The 24,202-nt window shown below is 44.6% G+C and overlaps 1 protein-coding gene across 4 annotated transcripts in view; it reads right to left on the reverse strand.

The window, feature by feature from the left end:
- The window catches only part of KCNIP1 (potassium voltage-gated channel interacting protein 1), a 346,034-nt gene that overhangs the window by 16,895 nt on the left and 304,937 nt on the right, over window positions 1-24,202 (reverse strand). The window contains exon 2 of one of the 4 annotated variants that reach the window (XM_045501859.1): window positions 2,801-2,833. The exons of the other annotated variants lie outside the window; for them this stretch is intronic. Coding sequence (XP_045357815.1) covers window positions 2,801-2,833 — 33 coding nt within the window. The remainder of the gene's footprint in view (window positions 1-2,800; window positions 2,834-24,202) is intronic. 4 annotated transcript variants of the gene reach the window in all.

A 24,202-nucleotide genomic window follows, 5' to 3' on the forward strand; every position in this document is an offset into this window, starting at 1 on the left:
GCTTGGTTTTGCTTCTCATCACCTTCTAATTGTCAGGCTGTGGTAACATCAGTCACTGAAGGAAATTCATGTCTTTGGGGCTCAAGATGCTGGGAAGTAGCCTGCGTGTCTTCAACCAGTGGTTCTCAATTTTTTGTTTTAATGTATTTCATAGTAAGAGCTACAATTAACAGCACATTCCAGGATGCACATACATATAAACAAAGATTTTATGACATATTTTGAAGCAAAAATTTCCTTAAACACTTTTCCCTATTGATGTGAAATGTACTCTGTTCTCAATTTTAATCTATTTCTTTGTAAAATTGTGTTAACCTTCATGTGTCATGACCTGTGAATGGAAAACACTGAGTTGTCTACACTTGTGGCAACCTTCTAGAAGGGCCCACATCTCAGCATTCCTCTCCCTCATACCTGCTCTCCCTTCCCCTCCTTCATCTAGTTCCAGCCACTATAAATATATTCTGAAGAAATTTCTGAAGGGGCTGCTGAGGTTTTCACATTCCTCCTGTTGCACTGACCCCCCTCTCTCAGGGAGTCCCTGGGTGCTGCCCAGGTGGTCCCAGTAAAGGAAGGAGGGAGGCCCAGCTCTCGGGTTGGAGGAGGAGGAAACAGAACTAACAGATGGGGAGCCTCTTTGACAGTTTCTTCTGTTAAGAGTCTGCAAGGTGAAATGTTGCTTGATATTATTTTTGTTATTAAAAGTAATGGTGAGTCAGTTACTAAGTCAGATTGAGTTTGGATGATAGACATTAAAATTAACCTAGAAATTTAGTACTATGGTGGTAACTACATAACAAGAATTAGAATACCTTCTGTTGGTAAAATACTGTTAATCTGTAAAATGTTTTCATGCCTGTTGTCCCACTACAACCTTGTGTGTGGTGGGGAGCGAGTATAGAAAGATGGGTGTCTTAACAGACAAGGAGATTGTCTAACCATGAGTATCTTAAACACTGATGAATTGCCTATTTCTGTGGGTAAAGCAAGATAGAAAAAAATCAATGGGAGGGGATTTACAGCAGGAAATTCCCAGACTGAAGGAGAAGCTGGAGAAGATGATTCAGATTAAGTGGTCTTTATTGTTTTGAGGTCACGGACTCTTCTGAGTGTGGGATAAAAGCTTTAGACTCTCAGAAAAAGAAAATGCACCTAATTATGGCATTTTTCTGTACTTTCAGTTAGGTCTTGGATATTTTAAACACATGGAGACATGTTAAGTGCTTCTAGCACAGGAGATCTCTTCCAAGCTCTATCACTAAATGGCTTTGCCTAAGACAGAATGGGACCTAGAATCGAGCCAGTCCCAGGTCTCTTTTATAGATCTGGCTTCCATGTGCCCCTACAATGGCTTCCCTTTCCCTTAAGCACAAACTGCAAATTGGTTTGTGACCAATGTGGCAAAGTTTGCAATATTAGGAGCTATGCTCCTAACAAGCTCTGTACAGGTCACACCCTTAGGTTATGAGTTGTAAGAGGACCCAAGCCTTTAGTCTCCTCCCTAGTGAATCTCCTCTGTTAGTTCTGTGACCATGACCACAGCCAAGGCCAAAAACCATGGCCATGATGACTTCCTTCTCCCTGCACTAGAAAATAGTCTCTTCATCGTGGGGTCTCTGGGTTGGACTTGATAATCACCTATCTGTTTTCAAGGTTACAAAATGGTAGCCCTTGACATAGAATGCAGCCTCCAAATAGGTCTTGTTTTGTTTATAAAATGTGATGGGTTTTTTTTGTTTTGTTTTTGGAATTAACTGCCACTATTGAAAGATGAGAGATCGACAAATTCGGATATTTTATTTCTCTTGGAAAATGTGATTATCTAACAACTTTTAGTCTCAAATTCTCACAAAGAAATAGTTTATGAAAGCTGAGCAGTGGCTGTTCCCTCTGAGCAGCCAGAGCCTCTAGCGCTCCACCTGTACGCCTGTGGCTCACTTCATTCATTTATGCTACCTTCCTGGCCCCACAGGCATTTGACTTTTCCCTTCCTGATCTCTGCCCGCTTACCTCCCACCTACCTACCTTTTTTCTTATCTCACTCACCACCCAGTCAACCACCTTTTTCTCTCCTTACTACTTATTTAAACACATTCCACTTTGTTTCACAAAGGGCTTAAAATTGATTATAGGAAATAAATATAATAAATTTAAAAGAGATAAAGTAACAAGAAAAAACTGCCTCAGAAAATGTTGATTTGATTAAGAGGTCAAGGCCATGGGGAAAAAGACAACTTAGAAATACAGGTCATTTATTCCAAGCAGTGACCAAGCTTGAGTCACAGACTGGCTCTGAGCTTTTACATATTATCTTGTTGCCCATTAGAGAAAAACATATCCGTTTCTTATTAGGAGCAAACCTCTTCCTATAACTTGTCTCTAAAAGAAAGTTTCCAGCTGTTTCTATATAGGTGGTGTTTGCTAACAAGGGGCAAAGAAAGTTGGTGAATGAGTAGACTAATTACAAAATCTATTTGATTAAGAAACTCTTCTTTCGGAGGCACCTGGGTGGCTTAGTCGGTTGGGCGTCTGACTTTGGCTCAGGTCATGATCTCGTGGTTCATGGGTTCAAGCCCCTGCATTGGGCTCTGTGCTGCTGGCTTGGAGCCTGGAGCCTGCTTCGGATTCTGTGTCTCCCTCTTTCTCTGCCCCTCCCCTGCTCACACTGTCTCTCTCTGTCTCTCAAAAAAAAAAAAAAAATAAAATAAAATAATAATAATAATAATAAACGTTAAAAAAAGAAGCTCTTCTTTTGAAAGTAATATGACCAAAGTAGTCAAGTTAGTTTAAACTTTTTTACCTCTCTGATACTGGTAATACCACCAGGCGATGTCTAGGAAAAAGTAAGAAAACATTTTACCAAATCCATTCATCGAAAAGACAAAGCATACTTTTATTTTCCATGGAGATTCCACTCGGAGGGTGTCCAGGTCACCATCCAGCTCGACATACGCAAAGAGATCTTGTAGCAGAGCTGGTGCTGACCTTTTCCTTATCCTTTTCCCCAGGTGGGAGCAGGCAAGAGTAACGGGTCACCTCGAAGTGCCCACGGCTCCCAGCAGGGGGCTCATTGAGCATGCCCGCAGCCATGCAGCCATGCAGCCCGAAGAGAGATGGGATGGCATGGGGCAGAGGATGCACGGATGTGGATGGGTCCTTGAAAATACCTGCATGTTTGGTTGTAAAGTGGCTTATATGATACCCTTCACAACAGAGGCCCCATGGTCCCCCTCTGCTACCTTGTCATTTGAAGCTGCACATTTTGTAGGATTCTATATTCGCTCACTCAACAATCATTAGTGACATACCTACATATTTCAGTGAATGAAACGACTCTGTTCCCTGCTCTCCTGGAGCTTACAGTCTACAAGCCTATGCTTCTCTTTTCCCTTTAGGAGCTTGATAAGTAACACCGATGCAGGGGAAAACAAGGTGGGGGGGGGGCTGTGGAAAAAACTAATTAGCACATTAGAACTTGTGAGCAGAGTGGAGGCAGGTGAAGTCCCCTGTTGTGCTGAATACGAAACATAAGACGGATTATCAGACCTGGAAACTCCTTCATGGCACCATAGAGTTGGCTGGGTCCAGGTCCCAGAGAGTAGAAAATGGGGGTCTTGTTGCTCTCCTGCAGGCCTTTGGGGTTGATTTGGGGGGTCAACTTGGTTTACCTCTGTAGGCTATTATTTGAACTTCCTCCTGTCCTTCCATCACTCCTGACCAAGAGTGTGTGAGCCAGTCCAGCTATCACTTTAAGTGTGTTTTGGTCACTCCCCACCCATAACCCCAGACAACAGGGGCTCATTTTCTGCTGTCCCTAAAAGTGGTGGTATAGGGGCACCTAGGTGGCTCAGTCAGTTAAGCATCCAACTTCAGCTCAGGTCATGATCTCACGGTTTGTGAGTTCGAGCCCCGCATTGGACTCTGTGCTGACAGCTCGGAGCCTAGAGCCTGCTTTGGCTTCTGTGCCTCCTTCTCTCTCTACCCCTCCCCTGTTCTCTCTCTCTCTCTCTGTCCCCCTCAGTGCTCTCTCTCTCAAAAATAAAATAAAACATTAAAAAAAATTTAAGTGGTCGTATAGATGGATATCCATCCTCTGGTAAATATTTCTGCTCTTGACCTGGTCCTGATCTGAATCCCATGGGAGAAACTTATTTTGCCAGATTCAGTTGCCCTCTGTTATCACTCTGATTAATAGCATTTGCACTTATTTACCATTTCTAATAGACTTTATTTTTAAGGCAGTTTTAGGTTGACAGAAAAATTACGTAGAAAATACAGAGTTCACATGCACATCACCTCACGGCTTCCCCTATCATTAACATCTTGCACTAGTATGGTATATATGTTACAACTGATGAACCAAGATTAAAATATTTTTAGCTAACGTCCATAGTTTACATTAGAGTGCATTCTTTGTGTGGTGCAGTTCTGTGGGTTTTGACAAATGTATAATGTCACGTATCTGCCACTACAGAATCCTCCAGAATAGTTTCACAGCCTTAAAGATACTTACATAGCATTTTTGTAGTGGTATGTCTACAAATATGGGTTCACTGTCTCTGCCACGCCAGGGATGGGATTTGGAGAGAGAGATGAAAAGACAGACTGTTCATATGGAGCTCTCCGACTAGTGGCGAGACATGCACAGAGACCAGGATTACAAACTCATATGCCAGTAGTAGTTGGTAAGTAATTTAAATGAGTCAGGTGCTGGATGTACAACCTGAGTGGCAGGGACTGAGAACTGGTGAGTCATTACCCCATGAAAGGGAAACAGCTCTTACACAGCCAGTCATTGTTATATAGAATTTAGGTTCACAGAGCCCAGATTTTTAGTTTTTCTTAAGAGCTGCTACAGTTAAGATTGTGTCCTAACTCTTAGCTGTTATCAATGACTTTAACATTGGAAACATACAGCATGGGCCAAATATGATATTCCCATTTGTAGGATGCTATGGATTGCTGGCCTGGAACCCTTCACTGGCAAATCATGCCAAGGCCAAGTAGTGGCATGGCAGTGTGGACATGGCTGAGGCATTGGGAGCCAAGAGGAGGAAGCTCTTCATGAATAACCCCTGGATGGCAGGAAATTGAAAGGGGTGGCAGGGATGGCTCCAAGGGGAGCTGGTAATTTATTTGAGTCTTCAAGAAGGAAGGGAAAAAGGGAATATCTATCATATGCAATGATACGGAAGCCAAAAGGCCAGGGTGAGCTCTCCTCTAGTACAGCTGACTTCTTACTGAGAACAAGGAAAGGAGTATTAAAGAAATAAACCAATTAAAAAAATTTTTTAAATTACCATGGTAACAACAACAAAAAGACACCTAAAGACTGGGCAGGGGGTGGGGGTGGGGGAGCAGGAAAAAATACCTTAACACATGTGTTTGCAGGCACTGGAGAGCTACCAATTTATCCTATCTTTAGAAGCAATGATTCTGGAGGGAAGAAAAACTCATTAAGGTGAGCCTGACAGTCAGTGCTGCTTTTTGTCTCACAGGGTATGCTGATTTATAAGTGGCATGGGTTCTGAGCTTGAGAAACTGAGCAAAAGGGTCTGCTAAGGGGAAAGAATATAAGCAGAACTTTCGGCAATCTGGGAAGACAAAAATGGGATCAGTCCTACAAAGACATTCAGGGCTCGAGGGGCCAAGACCGGAGGGGCCACAGAGGAGGGGAGCACAGACATAATGTTATCAACCTGAGCTATCATAAGTGACTGAGGTCAATGGAAACTAAGTAAAAACCACAGCCCAAAGGTTGCAGAGCTAAATGGAGCTCTTGGCAGGCTCACAGGGTTATGGGTTAGCGGTTAGATTCAGGGTCTTCTAGGAGGTGGGTTCCTGGTGAACATTCAGGCTTTCAGTTTGACCCCTAAAGGACTGTGTTCTAGGAGCAAGGCATATTAGAAGTAGATCAGGCCTCTCAAAGATTGAAATCCAGCCTCAAAACAACTCAATCCCTATTTGGATTAAGTTTATTTGCTCCTGCTCAGTTACCTTGCAGAAGTTGAAGGTTCAGCCAGATAGTGTTCACATTTTGTATTCTAATGTTCACCACTCATTGCAAATTTGCCAGGCATATTAAGATAGGACCAAGAGAAAAAGACAGAATGCAGTAATAGATTCATAGTGATCTAAATATTGGCTTTATCAACTGTGGGCCTTAAAATAATGGTGAATATGCTCAAGAAAATAAATAAAAAGACGGAGATTCCACCAGAGACTGGGAGAACTGGGATATATATATATATATATATATATATATATAGTCCTAGAATTAAAAAATATATTATCCAAGATTAACAACTAAATAGATCAATGTAACGGCTGGTTGGGCACAGATGAAGAGAGAATGATTTGGTGGATAGGTCAATAGAAAAATACAGACTTATGCACAGAGAGAGAAATACAAAAAATACAGAGAAGACCATAAGAGACATATCGGACTTGAAGAAAAGTTCTTTTATATGTATATATATACGTGTATATATACGTATATATATACACGTATATGTATATATATATATATACGTGTATATATATACACATATATTTTTTTTTTTGAGAGAGAGAGGCAGAGTGTGTGCAGAGGAGGGGCAAAGAGAGAGGGAAACACAGAATCCTAAGCAGGCTCGAGGCTCTGAGCTGTTAGCACAGAGCCCGAAGCGGGGCTCAAACTCACAAACCATGAGATATGACCTGGGCTGAAGTCAGATCTTTAACCGACTGAGCCACCCAGGCACCCCTCATAAAAGTTCTAACATATGTGTAACTGGAGTCCCCAATGGGGAGGAGATAAAAAATGCTGTTGAGGCAATATCCGAAGTGACAATTGATCATTTAAAAAAACCAATTAAATATATCAAGCCACAGATGTTAAGCCACAGATTCTGGAAGCATAAACCCAAGCAGAGAAACTCATAGGAAACCACACCAAGGCACATCACAATAAAACTGTTGAAATGCAAAGCTAAACAGAAAATCTTTAATACAAGAAAGCCATCGTCAGATAAAAACCAAGCTCTAGCTCGATGCTTATTAATTAGGACACAGAAAAAGTAGAAATGAAAGTACAACATGCAAACACATGTCAAGAAAAACTGGCTTGGCTATTTTAACACTAGAGGAGGTAGACTTTAAGGCAAGAAGCTTTGCTAGAGAGAAAGGGAGTTTGCATAATGAAGGTGCCATCCACTAGGAAGATACAACAATTCCAAATTAGTATGCACAAATAATATAGTTTCCAAATACAAAGATACAACAATTCCAAATTAGTATGCACAAATAATATAGTTTCCAAATACAAAGCAGAGGCTGACAGAGAAAAGAACTAGCAAATTCACAGTCATAATTGGAGATTTCAAAACCCTTCTCTCAGCAACTGATAAAAAAAAATCGATGAGGGTATAGAGGATATGAGCAATGCAATTAACAAATGTGTCTCCATTGATAGGAGTGGAGCTCTTTATCCAACCGCCATAGATACCGCACATTCCTTTCAAGGGCTCAGAGAACATTTACCAAAATTGACCACTTCCTGAGTAATAAAGCCAATCTCAACAAAGTTTGAAGAAATGAAATTGTTCAGAATGTTTTCTATCCATGTGGAATTAAACAAGAAATCAAGAGAAGAAGAAAAAAAGAGGAAGTCTCCAAATGTTTGGAAGCCAAGCAACATGGTTCGAATTCGTAATAACCCACGTATGGAGGAAGAAACCTCATGGAAATTAGAAAGCATTTGGAATCAAATGATAATGAAAATATAACATATCAAAACTGTGGGACGCTGTGAAAACTGAACCCAGAGGGAAATTTAAAGAGCATGACATACTTGAGCTGCAAATAATTTAGGTGACAGTATGCATAAAATTGAATGCCTAAAATTGAATGCTGTGCTGCCTCTTGAAATCATATTTCTAGTGCTTCTAGTGGTTCATTTTCAGCGTTGCCTAAACTATGTTGGTTACATTAAAGACTACATTAGAGATGGCATGCTGGCATTTGAAACTGTGATATTTTCTTTCCCCTTAAACATGGTTGATTGATTTATTCTGGGTGAGATTAACACCATTTTTTTTTGATTGACAATTTACCCCATTATTATCAACGATGAAGATCCTTGTTGGTGCCTGTATGGACCGGGGTGGGACGCGCAGGAGGCTGGTGGGGGGGGGGGGGGGGGGACAAGTTCTATCTGGTCCTGAAGTGTAATCCTGGAGGCTGAGAGCTGAGATTCTTACAGCAGGGGCTTGGAGGTGAGTCATAAGCTCACTCAGACACACACAGCACACACAACTTGTCAGCTCTGAATTTTATAAACTTAACGATGAGTCCCAGGAGTGCTGAGCTGAGCTTTGATAAAGATTTTCTGAGTGTTCCAGACATTTTTTTCAGTCTTCTTGCTTCAATAAAACTCAAATCATGTTTTGCTTCAAGCGTTTGTTCTCTTAATCTTGAAACCCTCCTGCCCCTTTTAAGCGAAATTGAATTTATACATTTCTCATTCATTTACACCTTAGTCCTGAAAATCTTCTGAAAAAAAAAAAAAAAAAAGAGTCCCTCAAAGAAAATCTTTGAGTATTGCTTGTTCCATTTGATGGGAGATTTTCCAGGTCAAATGACTTGAAAATTCTTCCGCATATAGCATATTTCGGTTCTCTGACCTTTCTCCCAAAAGGAGGGTGTTTTTGAACATGGCCTTCAGATCAGCACATTGGGTGGGTGGGTGGGTGTGTGGGAAGGTGAGTGTCAGATGTACCTCGGAAGCTGGTGGTAGTAGAGATTAGGTGTCAGAAATATAATATAATTATTAAAAGTCCACAAAGCCATTATGCAGACATAAATCACAATTCTGTTGGTTGTGTGACAGCATAACATTTGCACATTTTCCACTGAGATTGAAAAAAACAAAGAAACTTCTGGGAAATAAGTGGGTCATTTAGATCCCAGAGTTGGCAGAAAGGAGCCCTAAGTGGTATTTCAGGACAGGGAGCAAGGCCACATACGTTAGGGACTCTTGTGTCTCCTCGCCTCCAAAGCAACATTTCATTCCAGCTAAGGCTGTGGCCAGGCTGCAGAGTAGAAATGTCAGGGTCACTGCAGTGTCTCAGCTGCAGGTGGAAATCTCTCGATGATGTTTTAAGTGGACCTCTGTGTCTGTAAAAAGTGTCCCAGGATGAAACTGGATGGTGTACTTAGGTGGCACCAGCAGTCCTCACAGCTCTAGGAGCAATTAGTCACACAAGGCCCAAATCCTACCACCAGCTAGCAGTCAGGAGGCAGTGGGGAACCTCCCGCCATTTCTCCTTTGGTCTCGGGGGACCCTGCCCTGAAGTTCCAGCACGTGGAGATGGCCAGTTCATGAGTGGTGGCTCCCCTGAGTTGGGGGGTGGGGGGCATGTTGCCCAGGATAAGTGAGTCTCGAATATTTCTGCACGAGATAAGAAGAGCACGTTGGTGGGATTTTGTTACTGCTCTTTTCCACGAGGAAAGGGCACTGCTAGTTTTAAGTTGGAAATACGAAGGTGCAGAGAGGGGTCAAAAAAATTACTCAAAGGAAAAGTAAGATTGCTGTGTGACCAGGACTTCTGTTAGGTTGGGCATAGAATCTTCTCATCAGTGGAAATTCCCTGGATCAAGGTCAGGCTAAGGTGTGAAAATCTTGTCTTTCAGCCTGCGTTTTGAAGGGTAGTTCATTGCTATCCAGCTAACTTGACACCTTACCAGGTGATGGTTTCCAGGCAGAGGGCTTGCCCTCTGGTGGGCTGGTAAGTGTTTAACAACTGGCATTTGGGGATGGGGGAAAAGCCTGATTGATACCATTTTCCAATTTCTTTGGTGTAAATATTCCCATCAGGCTGTCAACCGAAGTCACAGGATGTGGATTTGGGAAGTGCAATCCGTGGGTATGAGCCAGCTCCATCCTATTACTGCTGCTATGTTGGCCTATGTTTAACTATCCCAAATTAGTGTGCTCAGGGCCTGAAAAACAATGCATAAAGCAGGCTCAGCTCCAGTAGTCTAACCAAATAAACCTTTTCTTTGTTGTTATCGTGAAAATAAGGTTCTGTACCTCATATGGAATAATCACAAGCAGGGAAATAATGGAGATTGGCCTGGTAAGCTTTTGCTGGAATTCAGTATTAATGTATCCTCCTATTAAGTGCCTGTCTTGGTGAGCTCAGAGAGCATGGTAATAGTTTTAGGATTGATCTAATCATCTCACTGTCCCTAGGAGGTATATGGTTATTAGGCTAATTCCAACTATAATCATACCCACCTTGTAGTTGTGAATCTAAAGGAGATAAGATATGTAAAGGGCCCTATGCACACAGTAGGTCCTCAAAAAATGTTTTTCTCATCTAATTGTGTGTTATGTCCGTGATTTTAAGGGTGAGTCTCAAAGGCAGAATCCAGTAATCAAGTCTGTAGATACTCTGTAGGCCACAATTACGCCTTTTCTGATGGATCTAGTTAATTAAGTGTGCTTTTCTTTAATACAGGAAGATTTGTTTGTTCTGTGATTGACTCTGTCAGAAAGGCACTCAGTTGCCAGCTCAGGTTGGACATTAACTGATTAAAATGAATATTATCATTCTATATTAACCGCAATGGACAGAAGCAAACACAAGACGCTGGCTGAAAGAGCATCGAGCACCTCGGGCTGCAGATTGTCAGGGAACAGGGCAGAGCATCAGTGAGCGGTGGACACCAGAAACACAGGGCCCCGAGTGTAAAGTCTGACCGTCACGGAGAAGATTTCCTGCCTCTTCTCCCCTAGAGTTACTGCGTGACTCCATGTCCTCTGCCCTTAATAATCCAGACGGTCAAAATGTGTATTGTTTTGGTCCATTTCTTAGCTGGAGAAGGCTATTGGACGTTACCCTCGCACATCCACTGCCAAATGCAGGGAGTGCAGCCAGTTCATCGGAGCGCGGATGTCTGCCTGCCCAGAGGCAGGGAGAAGATGGCAAGGTGTCATCTGTGGGACTCAGCTCAGAAGCCTCTTAACTGTGCACTTAATAAATGAAGCCTTGGCAGACATACCTTGAATTATTAATGGCGTTATTCAGCTTTGATTGTTTCCTTCTTTTGGGGAAAGGTTATTCACTCAAATGCCTTTGATTAGACTATACAATACATCACAATTGGGCATATTTTATGTGCGACTTTATGGTGATAATAGTTCTGTCTCATTTAGAAGCAAATCAGACATTATGAACTTCGTGATTTATTAATGTATTGATTTCTATAAATGTCAGCGCATCTCACATCCCGTCAGAGAGCCCGAGAGCAATCAGTGGAGAGCCAATAAAAATGTAAAATGAAACCATCATAAAAAAAAAAAAAGGAAATACGGCCTGTTTCAAAGCCCTGCTGCCTCTCTGAATTGTTTCAGGATCCAGATCATTACCATGAAGGCATCTCCCCCACCCCTGAGAAAACAGCCTACACGAAGCTGTCAGGGGAAGCTCTGGCCTGTTTGTCTGTTCTACATTGTGTCAAATAAGAAAACAAGAGGCAAAGAGTCAGACCTAGAGGGGCCTCTGGACCCAGTGCCCAGGCTCTTCATCCTGAAGGATGCAGGAGGATAAGGGGGTCCCTTTCCATCAGCTTTGCCCCATTACAACCTACCAGCTTCCTCCTGAGGGATCTTCAGGGTAAAGTCCAGATTCCCCAGCACAATTCTGCACAACCACCCTGCATGGGTCTTCTGCAACAGGCGCAGTCCCCTGTCTCTGCCAGAGTGTGTCATCAGCTGATCTCCATCTCAGCCACCCTTTAAACCTGCCCCGAGAGCCATCTCCTCTGGGCAGCTCTCGCAGACCACTGCAGGGAAAGCTCTCTCTGTCCAAACTCCTGAAGTGCCTACTGTCTCTAACCATCCCCCAGCAGGTATCAGAATCTACCTTTGGGTGTCACAGAGGTCAGTCACGGGAGTGAGGTGGGGTAGGATAGGGTAGGGGTGGAGAGACTGTGTCTTGTGCCTGTTTTTGTTCTCTTTTTATTTTTGGTACCTCACTTTTATGATGTCTAGAGCCACTCTGCACATAGTAGGTGCTAAGCGCTCATTATTTGCTCTAAGTGTGTAGAATTACGAGAAACTAAATAGGATATAATGTTGAATCCTGAGAAAGCTGCCAAAAGAGTATCTGGAAAGTATTTGGCTAATTTAGTGGCTAATTCTGTTGTCTGACAGTTTAGTTTAGAAATCCCAATCTGGCAGCCCACGGGGTACAGTTGTTGTTTCCCTTCTTTTAAATGTGAGTTTTGACAACATTTATTGCACATAAAATATGGGGTTTTGGCTTCTCTTTAGAAATTGGAATTTATGTCTGTGTGGGCCTACACTACCACATTATCGCATGGCAACAATTGGCTGGAGCTGAGGAGCGGCTGCTCCCTTCAGACACGGCACATGCTCGCTAGTAAACCACAGTCCCCACTAGTCGCTATTACATCCCCAGAACTAAGACCGAGGGGCAGTCCTCCATTATCACTCATTCACATTACCTGCCTCTATGAGCCCAGTTTAACCGCCCCTTTCCCCTACCCCATATCATATTTTTCCAAGTGACTGTTGTGTATTTTGTGATAATCTAGAAACATGACAATTTCATTTTTTTGGGTCCCAAGCAGCATGGAGCAAAAAGGGATGCCCTGTGATTAGAGAGGACCTCTGTACAGATTCAGGCTGTGTGAACTTCTGGCTCAGTGCATTTCAGCCTTTGATTCTAATAAGCCACTTTTCACATCACACATCTCCTATGAAATAAGTGTTATATTGTTCCCATTTTACAGAGGAGAAAACTGAGGTGCAGAGAGGAAAGAGAACATATTAATTTTCCCATTTGAAGGAATGGAATCAAGAGATCTTATGAGACCTCCTTGAAATCACAAAGATGGTGGGCAGAAGAGCAAACACTGATCTCATCATCTGATTAACACTCAGATGCTTTCTGGCCTAAGGGACCATCCCATGGGTCTCCCCCGGCCTCACTCCTGTCTCTTCGTGGTTGTTGCTCTGTCTCAGCAAGACAGGGACCAAATTCCTCTGCCCAAGCTTCTCGCGCTTGTGCGCTTGAGAATTTGCGGAGGCCAGTCCGAGCGAGTGGGCAGGAGGGCAGACACCAAATGGTTTCAAGGGTCCCTCCCCCAGCTCCTCCCTTGCCTCGAGCTCTTTGCCATCCTTTTAGCATTTCCAATCTTGTTTCCCCTTTCTGAGAACGAAAGCAACCTTTGCTCTGGGTGACAGGCTGTGTAAGTCACAGGGCATATAAGTTACAAAGAGATGCTCTCATCCTGCCCTCTGACTTCACAGATGTGGCTGCTGGGGCCCAGAGAGCAAAGTGGACTTATCCAAGGTCACACACTGGATTCCTGACAGAGCAGGATTAAACTCAGGTCGGTCTTCTTTTCATAGCACCATTCACTCATTCAACAAATAATCACAGAGCACCTACTGAGGGCGAGCCACTCTTGTAGGCACTGGGGGTCGGTGCATAGAGCAGTGAACAGAGGTGGTGATGTGTCTCCTGTCAATGAAAACAAAGCAGGGTTCCAGGACTAGAGAGAAATGAGTCACGGGGGTCATCATTTTATACACGATGGTTGGGGAAGGTGGCAGCCGAATTCAGCATCAGCGAGAGGGGAATGATGATGGTGAGCTTTGCAGTCAGAACAGTCAGACTTGAATCCCAGCTCTGCAGCTCAGCAGCTGGTGAGTGTGACCAAGTCATTTCCAGCCTACAGGACTCAGTGCTCTCAGTGGTACAATGGGCTCAGCAGCACCCACCTCCCCACCTGTTAGGATCAAGGAACCACTTCAGAGTGGGTGCCTGTCATATTGAAGGCATTCAATAAAGTCCCCTCCTCACTCGCTGGGGAGAGCTGGGGCTCAGTGTCCTAATGGGTGTCTCTGTTCAGCCGAGCAGCTTGCAACCTATGGAGAGCCCACAAAATACTCTTAGTAGTCAGGGTGGCCAGCTGGAAGACTTGTATAGTTTTAAGAGGATGAATGAGCCAGGATTAATTATCTGAGTTAGTTTGTGAATATGTTAGTGGGTCACAGGGCTCTGAAGCTTTTTAATCTGAGGAGTAGTGGGTGGCAACCACTAAGCCTAGAGTGATGCTTTGCTGGAATTTTCCGGATTGGAGCTCTGGCTTGGAATTCCTAGCTCTTCTAAATTCTTTGCCGAGAGACAGCAGTTTTTCTCCTCACATGAATCTCAAAGTGCCTTACCAGAAAGCTTCAGTTGGATCATAAGAATCTTTGAAAATTAAATCTCACATTTAAGAAACCCAAATAGCTTCCAGTCATGCCTCTCTGTGAAGCCTTCCCCGACCTCCCTACCTGCATCTCAAATCCTGAAACACCTTGTCTATAATGATCACTTCTGTAGGATTATGGGGTGAGGGAACTGGGCAAGGAGGCATACTTTCCTTTTCACCTTATCGCTCATTACTGCTTGAAATATTTTTAAAGCTATGTGTACGGATTGTTTTGATAATTTTAATGTTACAATTAAAATCATGATATTTCAGGTGGGATAATGTAAATAGATGCTATTTGTTTCATTGTGAAGATGGTCCTAGCAAGTCTGGTCTAGTGCATTTGGTGTTCAGTTGTGTGTGTTGTGATTTTTATGGAATAACACCTTTTTTTCAAACAAAACATAATCATTTGGTGATGACTAGTGCTGTCACCAACTATTTCTGGTTCTCTTCCTTACAGGCACATGTTGGGATGCACTTCCAGCCCCTTTGAAGTTAGGCATGATCATGTGGCTAGTGCTGGCTAATCAGATGAGAACAGGAGTGCTGCTTGTGTCCTTGCCTGTGGGCAGATATCAAGTAAGTACTTTCTGAATTACAGTTGAGGGAAGTGCTATGGAGGGATGCCTTGTGGACTTAAACAGGTAACCACGGGGTTCCTCTGTGGCAGTCCAGATGCTGAGCCAAGAACAAGAAGGGGATGGCCAGGTGCAGTGAGGGAGGGAGCGGTCTCTCCAAGGACTCCCAGATGGGAAGGAGTGAGTCTGCTCCAGGGCAAGAGAGAGGGTGCGGTTGTGTCTGGAGGCAGGGACTCCATGAGCAAGGGACAGGGGAATGAGAGGCGGACATGGACCGTATGGTGCTGGGTCCTGGGGTCACGTTAACAGTTTTAGTGGCGTCAAACAGCAAAGCAAATAGAATACAGAAGGCTTTCCTTTTTGAGAAGCCAGTGGAGAGTTATGAGTTATAGCATTAATCACCCAATGAGAGCTGATATTAATCATAAGAGAATAGAGATGTCTTTGGCCCCTCCCAACTTGCGGGGACTTCTCGGAGAATGGCTTTGCAGGGTCAGTTCTCTGCCTGATGGCTTTGTGTCCTTCCTCTCCTTGCTGGTTCATTGCAATGGAGAGCTTCCATTAATCAAATAGGCCCAAGACCTAGGCTTGGTCCCAGCTGTCTGCAAATGAGTGACAGAGAAGAAAGCCTGTTTCTCCCTATGGGTTAATAAAATCCACAATGTGAGATATTTGAAGTTTCTGTTGGAATGCCAAGCAACCTGGTAATTGCTGTTTAGAACGCCAAAGGTGAGTCAGGCTTGGCTGGAGACCTGACTCCAGGGCATCAGGAATATTATAAAGCTGGAGAAAATCTCCCAGGACTAAAACTTCTTCTAGCTAATCTGCAACTTACTCCTTTATTCTTACTTCAGTTAGCCCATACGTTGTGGGGGGTGGGGGTGGGGGGGGAGGACAGGTTCAGTTGTCATTGAAAGGGAGAGATTAAATATGCAAAAAAGGGGGCAGCTTGGGTGGCTCAGTCACTCCAGCCTCTGACTCTTGGTTATGGCTCAGGTCATGATCTCATGGCTCATGGGTTTGAGCCCTGTGTTGGGCTCTCCACTGACGGTGTGAAGCCTGCTTGGGGTTCTCTCTGGCCCTCCCCTGCTAGCTCTCTCTCTCAAACTAAATAAATAAACTTAAAACTATTTAAAAATATGCAAAAAAGGTATAATAATAATTAAAGAAAAAGACGAAGGAGATAGGAAACAATAGGGGCCAGGATTAAGGATATAGGTAATTCCATACGCATTTCAAATTATTTCTCAGAAATATTCCCAGAAGTGGAAAAAAACAGGTTTTGTAAAACAGGAAATTATCTATCAATCTATCATCTATCAATCTATCATCTATCTATCTATCTTTCATCTATCTATCTATCTATCTATCTATCTATCTATCTCTAAGCTATCATACATAAAAACTTTTAGCGGTTATCACTGAGGGTTGGGGCTATGGATGGCTGTTATATTCTTTCTGTTCATGTGTATTTTCTAAACTTTCTGCAACGAGTAGGTACAGATCTCTAATAAGAAGAAATCCAAAAGGTTATTTTTTAAATCGACTTAAAGAGCAGATGGGGAGTGCCTCAGAAGCTCTGGGACTGGGGGATGGGTGGGGCCCAGAGCCCAGAGCCCAGGGCCTTTTCCCTGAGGAGAAGCCCTGGCAGCCAGGCAGGTGAGGGTGGAGTGCCTCCGCCTTGTAGCCTTGGCAACAGGTCAAGTTTACCAACCCGGTTTCAACACTGGAAAATGGTGGGAACGATCCTTACTTGGCAGGGCTCTTGTGAGACTCAAATGAGGTAGTGAGAGTGGAAGTGCAGCTGGCAGGGAGTCTACGGTGTTAAGGAGGTTGGACAGGACGCCCTCCATTCTGGTAGAGGCACTTCTGAGACACTGGGGGCAAGGGTAGGGTTGCGGGGGACAGGGAGGGGGAGGGGCCAGTCTTCCACGGATCAGAACGGTAGCGGACATTTTAGAAGCATTTCCTGGGTACTGGGCCCGCATCTAGTGCGTCTTGTATGTTATCTCGCAGAACCTCCCCAAACCCTGTGAGCTCCATCCACCCTGCTTCCCCCTTGAAGAAGCTGGGAGACTTAGAGATGTGCCGTGTCCTGCCCAAGGCCACAAGTGAGTAAATGGCAGACACGGGGCTCAAATCCAGGTCTGCTTGGTAGTAAAACCCACGTTCTTGGCTGCTGTGTTATATCATATCAGCTTATAACCACAGCAAACTGGATTAAAATGCCAATTCTGCCAGTCGGATGTGATCCTACCCGTGTCTCCTGGTCCTCATGAGGACCCAGTGTGAAAAACACATGTGTCAGACCTGTGCCTGGCGCCCAGCACTCCTTGTCACTGGGGGTCCCCTCGTTCCCTCATTTGGGTCCCCAAGAGGACATTCCCACAGCACTTGGGTCTTTTGAGGAAGCGTCTCAAAACGACGCTGCTGAAAAAGCAATTTTTTTGCTGTAGCTGTGTGGATAGATTTTTAATATTTAATTAGGAAGACCTTCTGCTTGGAGAGAGGGCAGGACTTGTTATTAAATCCCCGCTGCTTGGTCTCCCTCACTTGCCCGTGGGATTATTCATTCATTTCCAGTCACACAATTTAATATTGCAACAGCTAATGGGGAGATGTTGATAATTTGTAAAACTGGTTGGTCCCAAGGCCACTGGAGAAGCTCCTCGCCTGGGCCTGATTCTGGGGGCTACGGCAGATTCTCGGGAGATGAGGGGGCTGCCGAGCTTCCTGTTCATTATCTGCAACATTCATGAGTGTCTTCTGAGATACCATGTGGGGGGCCACGAGGATTAGAAAGACCTTCACCACACAGTTTTGTCTTTGAGGAGTTACGACCCTGGGACACCTGAACGCATCACAGGGTTTTGTGTTAAAATGTGTACTTGGGATTTGTTTTAATCAGGTACAGTAAGACATGCAGAAAGGGACCATCACAAGGGAAGAAGTTTACACTCAGATCCCTACAAACAGGAGGCATGGCATGCGAGGCCACACAGGGAAGCACCAGGGGCAGTCAGGAGGCAGAGAAGGATGAGGGGACAACATGGCCCAGAGCCTCGATTGGGGTATTCGTGGGAAAGAATGGGTGAGGCAGGGTAGGTATGCTGAGTAAGTTTAGGACTGGAAAGTTGGAATGATCTTGGCCATCTCTAGGTGGTAGGAGTGTCCCTAGCTGTCTGGCACCCGGCCCTGTGGTGGTTTAGAGCAGAGGGAATACTGCCTAGGTGTGTGAGAGCTAGAGAAGAGAGACGGTTGGGTATGGGCTCCGGATTTCTGGGTTTGTGTACCCAAGGTCCACTTGCACGGGAGTCATTGCTATCCCTAGGAATTAGCCAGCCTGGGGAAGAGCGGTCTCTCCAAGATCAAAGCCCAGATGCCAGGGTATCAAGAAAACGGAAAATAAAAAAAATACAGCCGGTAGAGTTTGGTTTTGCAGTTAGGTGTGAGTTCCAAACGCCTACTTTGAGGGGCGACTGTGTGGCTCAGTCAGTTAAGTGTCTGCCTTCGGCTCAGGTCATGATCTTGCAGTTTGTGGGTTTGAGCTCTGCTTTGGGCTCTGCACGGACAGCTCAGAGCCTGGAGCCTGCTTCAGATTCTGTGTCTCTCTCTCTGCCCCTCCCCCACTTGTGTTTTGTCTCTCTCTCTCTCTCTCTCTCTCTCAAAAATAAATAAACTTAAAAAAAATTAAAACAAACCAAAAACCAAAATGCCTACGTTGAGATTTCTTAGCTGGGGCATGGGGCATGAACATCCCTTGGGCCCGGTGCTATGCACTGAGCATCTCTCCCCAGAACTATTGGAAAACTCCAGCCTCCAGCCTGTGGCCTCACTCTACCGATGGGTTCTTTGCACGAACAGGCAGAAGGCTCTTTGTAAAGCAGTCATTCACAGAGCACTTAACTGTGGGTTATCCAATATGTGCCAGACACTTTGACAGTGTGACTACAATGGTGAGCAAAGACAGGTATGGTTCTTGTCCCCAGTGACATCACAGTTCGGTGCATGAGGGACTTCACCTAAGAATCAGGCACACATATGATATTGTGACTGTGAGATGTACTGCAAGAGGGGAGCTGTTTGATACTACAAACGGAGTGGCAGGGGCTCCGGTGCAGGGGAGGTAGTTAGGGGAGTCTTCCTTGAGGGAGTGAAGGTGGGCCTGAAGTCTGAAGGAGTGGCAACTTACTAGATAAAGGAGAGTGTGTGTGTGTGCGTGTGTGTGCATGTGTGTGCGTGTGTGTGACATTCTAAGTGCAGAGGGAAGATAGAGGGAGCTTTTCAGGAGCCTCTTGTGTGGAGGCTCTGGGGAAGGAGAAAACAAGATGTTCAAAGGAAATGCATCTGAATATGTCCCTTGCTTTAAAGCCTTCAAAGGCTCCCCACTGCCTGCAGGAGGAAGGCCAGCCTCCTTAATGAGGCCTGGAAGGTCTTTTATTATCTGCTCCTTGCTTAGCTTTCAGGGTTTGTCTGTTGCTTCCCTCCTCCGCATTACCCAGCACCACACGTACTCACTCTCTAGAAGTACTTGCTGTTTCCCCAACCCGACTTCCTGGGTGGCACTTTCATACCTTTGCACATGCTCCTGCTCCATCTAGCACCTGATTTCCTTCCCTTTGCTGGGTTATTTCTTGGGTTTCCTTCAAATCTGTCCCATTACACTGCACTCCTCCAGGGGACACTATTTAGACTATAGTGTGAATGACTCCTGCTGGAGTTGTATGGGTCCTCTACAAAATGTCACCTCAAGGGCTACTTCCTCTAAAATGGAAGTTTTTCTTTCTTTCCTAGACAGCATCTTTACGGCAAGATCTCTCTCCTGCAGCACCCACTACATTGCGTGATAGATACAGAGGCCTTTCTGTCTCTCTTGACCATGGGCTCCTTGAGGGGATGGCGGGTTCCTTCACTCACTTAACAAAGGTATATTGAGCTTCTATTCTGTGCCAGGTACTGTTCCAGGTGCCAGCAACATGGTCACAAAGAAGTCAGGCAAGTCCTCTGTTCAGCGTGACTGACACGTTAACTCAATAATCACATGCACGGATATGCAATTATGCATTGTCTTGAGTACTCAGATGAAAAGAGAGGGGGCAGGGTGAGGAAGAAAAACCAGAAGGAACCTGGTGTGAGTTAGAGGGAGGGAGAGTCTGCAGACCTGGGAGCAGAAGTGTAAAGATGAGAAAATGTGGTAGGAAGGGTCTCAGAGAGCAGGGACAGCATGTGCAAGGGCCAGGAGAGGAGAATGAATTTGGTCTTTTGAGGAACCAAGTAGAGGCCACGTGGTGGAGCAGAATGACCAACATGTCTGGTAAGATGGTAATTGGTCAGACCAGTCAACTTAGGAGTTTTCTCTTTATTTATTTTTTTAATGCTTATTTGTTTATTTTTGAGGAAGAGAATCTCAAGCAAGCTCCACTCTCATAATGGAGCCCAACACGGGGCTCAATCCCATGACCATGGGATCATGACCTGAGCTGAAATCAAGAGTCAGATAAATATTGAGTCACCCAGGCATCCCAGGATTTTTATCTTTAAAGCAAAGGGAAGGAGAGTTGCCAAGTTTATAATTCCCCCAAGCCAGAAACTCACCCAAGTGTAATTAACATTAAAAAAAACAACAAATTGTTAGCATGTTGACACAATGAAATGTTGCACAGCAATTCGAATGAGTTAACTACCCCAGCGTCCAACAATGTGGATGAACATAGACTGCAAAATGCATCTGCGCTGTTACAAGTCAGGAGAGCCGTTATCTTGGGGGACAGGTGACTGGGTTGGAGTGAATAAGAACTTCTGGGATGCTGTAATGGTCCTCCTCTTCTTTTTTTTTTTTTATTAAATCTGGGTACTTGTTACACGGGTTCTGGTGCATATTATGGTTCAATGAGAGGTTTTTGTTGCTGTTTGTTTTGTTGTGTTTGTTTTTAGTAGATGCAGAAAGACCTGCCAGGAGACAGTTGCAACTGGCTGAAAAACATTAACTTTGAAGGAGACCAATGAGGGGCAGATTTCCAGTCTCTCCAGCAGATAGAGTCCACCAGACCTGCTGATGTAGGGGAGGGGAGCGTGAGTGAAAGGGATCAAGAGGTGATGAGGAAGCTCTTCCAGGCTTGAGCAATTGGGTGGGTGTGTTGGAACTGGGGTGTGCAGTGGGGAGGGTTGGAAGGGGGCTTGTCACACCTCCCTCTGTCTCCTGGTGGGAGCAATGGGCTGTTCCAGGGATGGGTTTGGTTAGTGCTGATGTACCTTTGGCTCAATTGTAAGTCAATAACCTGATGATCAGTGCTGGAAAAAGAGCTGGTTACCACCCTTGCTTTCTACACATCTCACCTTCTTAGAATAGTTCAGACTTATTCTCCAAACTCAACAGCTTTTTGTGGCAGGGTTCCTGGATGCTTGTCAAAGGGACAGAACGTATTTGTTCTCTTTGTAGGTACTATGCCAGGTACTTGGGCACATGGGGGTAATAGCTTCAGATGTTTCTCCTGATTCTAGATGTTAGGAGGAGAGGAAGGGACATTTAAAGAGAGCCTCTCAGTGCAAGTTGCTGTGTCCAGTGGATTTCATACCCTGAATTATATACCCCTTAAATAACCTCACCAGGATTACTCGATAAATACCCATCATTACGGCTTGGTTATTAGTCATCAAGTAACAAAGCTGGAATTTGAACTATGTCTGTTTTTTATTTTGCCGTGCTGATTCTGTCTGATCAAAGATGAAGGTCAGGGGATCAATGGTGTCTCACAGGGTAAGGGAGGCCACCCTCACGTCTCAGTCTCCATGATGTCAGCAGGGAACCCCAACCCTTAGGAAGTGCTTGGAGATCTCCAAAAGAGGGCAGCTCTGAGATTGTGTTTTGCCATTTTTAAAAAACATTTACCCATAATGTCTCTTTATAGGATAATAAAAATGAACCATCTGTGGTTCATTGGGAAACATGTCTCAGGCTTATTAAAAATATATGAATTTTTATTTTAAGATGGGATGGCCATATTATTCAAAATTGTAAGCCAAAATGTATTATCTATTATTAATTTATTTTTAATAGACATCCTTCTTATAGATTAGCATTCTAATTACTTCTGAAAAAGTGGGCAGCAGCGAGGCGAGGTTTCCAATTAAAATTGTCCTGAAGATAAATGGAGGGCTTGGGCTGAGAGACGTCACCCTTTCCCCGTCTGGGAGCAATCACATCTGTCACCCCCAGAGGGGCCAGGCCAGGCTGTCCGTTTGTGCTAGATCGGCCCCAAGAGTTTGAGGTTCTCCTCAGGAGTGAATGGGGGTGCTTCCAATGGTGCTTTCTGGAAAGGGCTGCACAGGTGAAGGTGAAGGCCATGGGGAGAGCCGCCTCCAGTTCTGTTGCTTTCCCTCCTTTCAGCTGCTTGCCCTTCCTAAGGCCCCTACACTGCCTTCCTGCTCGTCCCTCTCCAGGCAAAACCCCAAGTGCCTGCTGCAGTCGCTGCAGCTCACGTTATATGACAGGAGAGTGTGTGGGCTCTTTCAAACCCTTATGTAATTGAAACATCTCTGCATTTATAGGTTTAAAAAAATTTTAATGTTTATTTACTTTTAGGGGGGGTAAGGGGCAGAGAGAGGGAGACGCAGAATCTGAAGCAGGCTCCAGGCTCTGAGCTGTCAGCACAGAGCCCAACATGGGGCTTGAACTTACGAACTGTGAGATCATGACCTGAGCCGAAGCCGGGCGCTCAGCTGACTGAGCCACCCAGGCGCCCCCACATTTATAGTTTGATTGAAGCTCAGTCACATCACTTCCAATCAGGTCACGTTGATGGCAAGCCTTCTGCTGTCGGATATTTGAATCTGTCAACTGGAGACGTGGAAAGGGTTGGATGCTGTGCAGAGGGAGTGTGGCTTGAATCCCATGCCTGTCACACACTCGTGTGGCTTCCCTAATTTCATTGCCTGCCCAATGGCATTTCCTCATATGTGAAGGACACTCACTACTTAGGGTCTTCCCAAGGATTAGGTGGATACCCAGAAGTGTGCATTTAGTCGGTGTGCAACAGGTGTGGTTCCTGCCTTTTCCCCTCCTGTCCGTTTCTGTGTGTGGACTGGGTCACTCTGCTGGGTGTCAGTCTGGCACCACTTTTATGGGACAATGTGTAGGAGGTCTGGCGCCTTCCCAGAAAGACCAGCATAGGGCAAAGCACACTGAACAACATCCCTCAACCCCCTGCTTCAGTGTTCTTTGCTGGGCTGGACATTTCCATTCTCTGGGCTTCAGTTCCTTCTGTAGTAAAAGGGGTGGGGTGGACAGGGACCCTGCCTTTCTACTTTGTAGCCTTACCAGTACTCTGTATTTTTAGTTTACTAATCAGTTATGGATCTAGTCTTCAGAAACATCTCCAGAGTCACCTTGAACCTATGCTATTTTCTGTTTATATTAATTTTCTCTCAAGATACTGAGTTTTATTAAGTTTATTACTTTTGGGTGAGTCAGAGTTCTTTTCATCAGTCTAGTTTACTTCTTTTAACCTTCTGATTTTACTATATTTTAGATTTTCTCAACATTCTTGAACTTGTTTAACAAGCACGTAAATATGTCCATGCTCTCTGTATTCAGATTTTAGGAAAAAGATGTGCAGAAAAGAAGTTTAATGAATTCCTACTATGTGAAGATATGCCGAGTGCTTTCACTATTTGTGAAATCTCCTTTTATCTTTCCAGAAATCTGGGGAGGTGATGTAGGGATCCTCAGTTTGCCATTGGACAAGCTAAGACTCAGAAAGCTTGTGTGACTCTCCCAGGGTCCCACAGGGAGCAAACGCTTGTTCCGGGATCTGGAGCCAGATCTTTTTGTAATGAACGTTGTAATGCTGTAGTGTTGTGCCTGGCTTCTTTCCGCTTTCCTTCTCTTCTTTATACATTGGAGAGATGCAAGTTATTATTCCCCAGAGTTCCTCAGGACCGATTCTTCGCATCTTCAGACCTGGAAGATTTTTTAAAAGCCTCCCTATCTCGTCTAAAGTGCAGACTCGATAGGAAGGGGTCTCCAGGGCTCCCATCCAGCAGCTTGCTTCTTTCCTGTTGCACTTGACCGAGGAGGGATCTTAGGATAAAGTGCTGTGATTGCCTCAACTTAATTCAGACCCGGCCGAATAGCAGCCCGCACATTTAACACCATGCATGTTTAATTGCATCTGGCCGATGAGTGCGTTGCATGTTTGGGTATCTTAGGTGGTTCTTGGGGAAAACTGAGGGCATGTATATCAAGCAATTTTTGAATTATGTCTCTATTAGCATCTGCGAATGTCTCCCCGGGGGAAGCCAGGAAAGCTCTATTAGCAGAGCAGTTTAAAACAGGATTGGAGGAAGCAGTA

Source organism: Leopardus geoffroyi, chromosome A1 (assembly GCF_018350155.1).
Source record: "Leopardus geoffroyi isolate Oge1 chromosome A1, O.geoffroyi_Oge1_pat1.0, whole genome shotgun sequence".
Taxonomy (NCBI): domain Eukaryota; kingdom Metazoa; phylum Chordata; class Mammalia; order Carnivora; family Felidae; genus Leopardus; species Leopardus geoffroyi.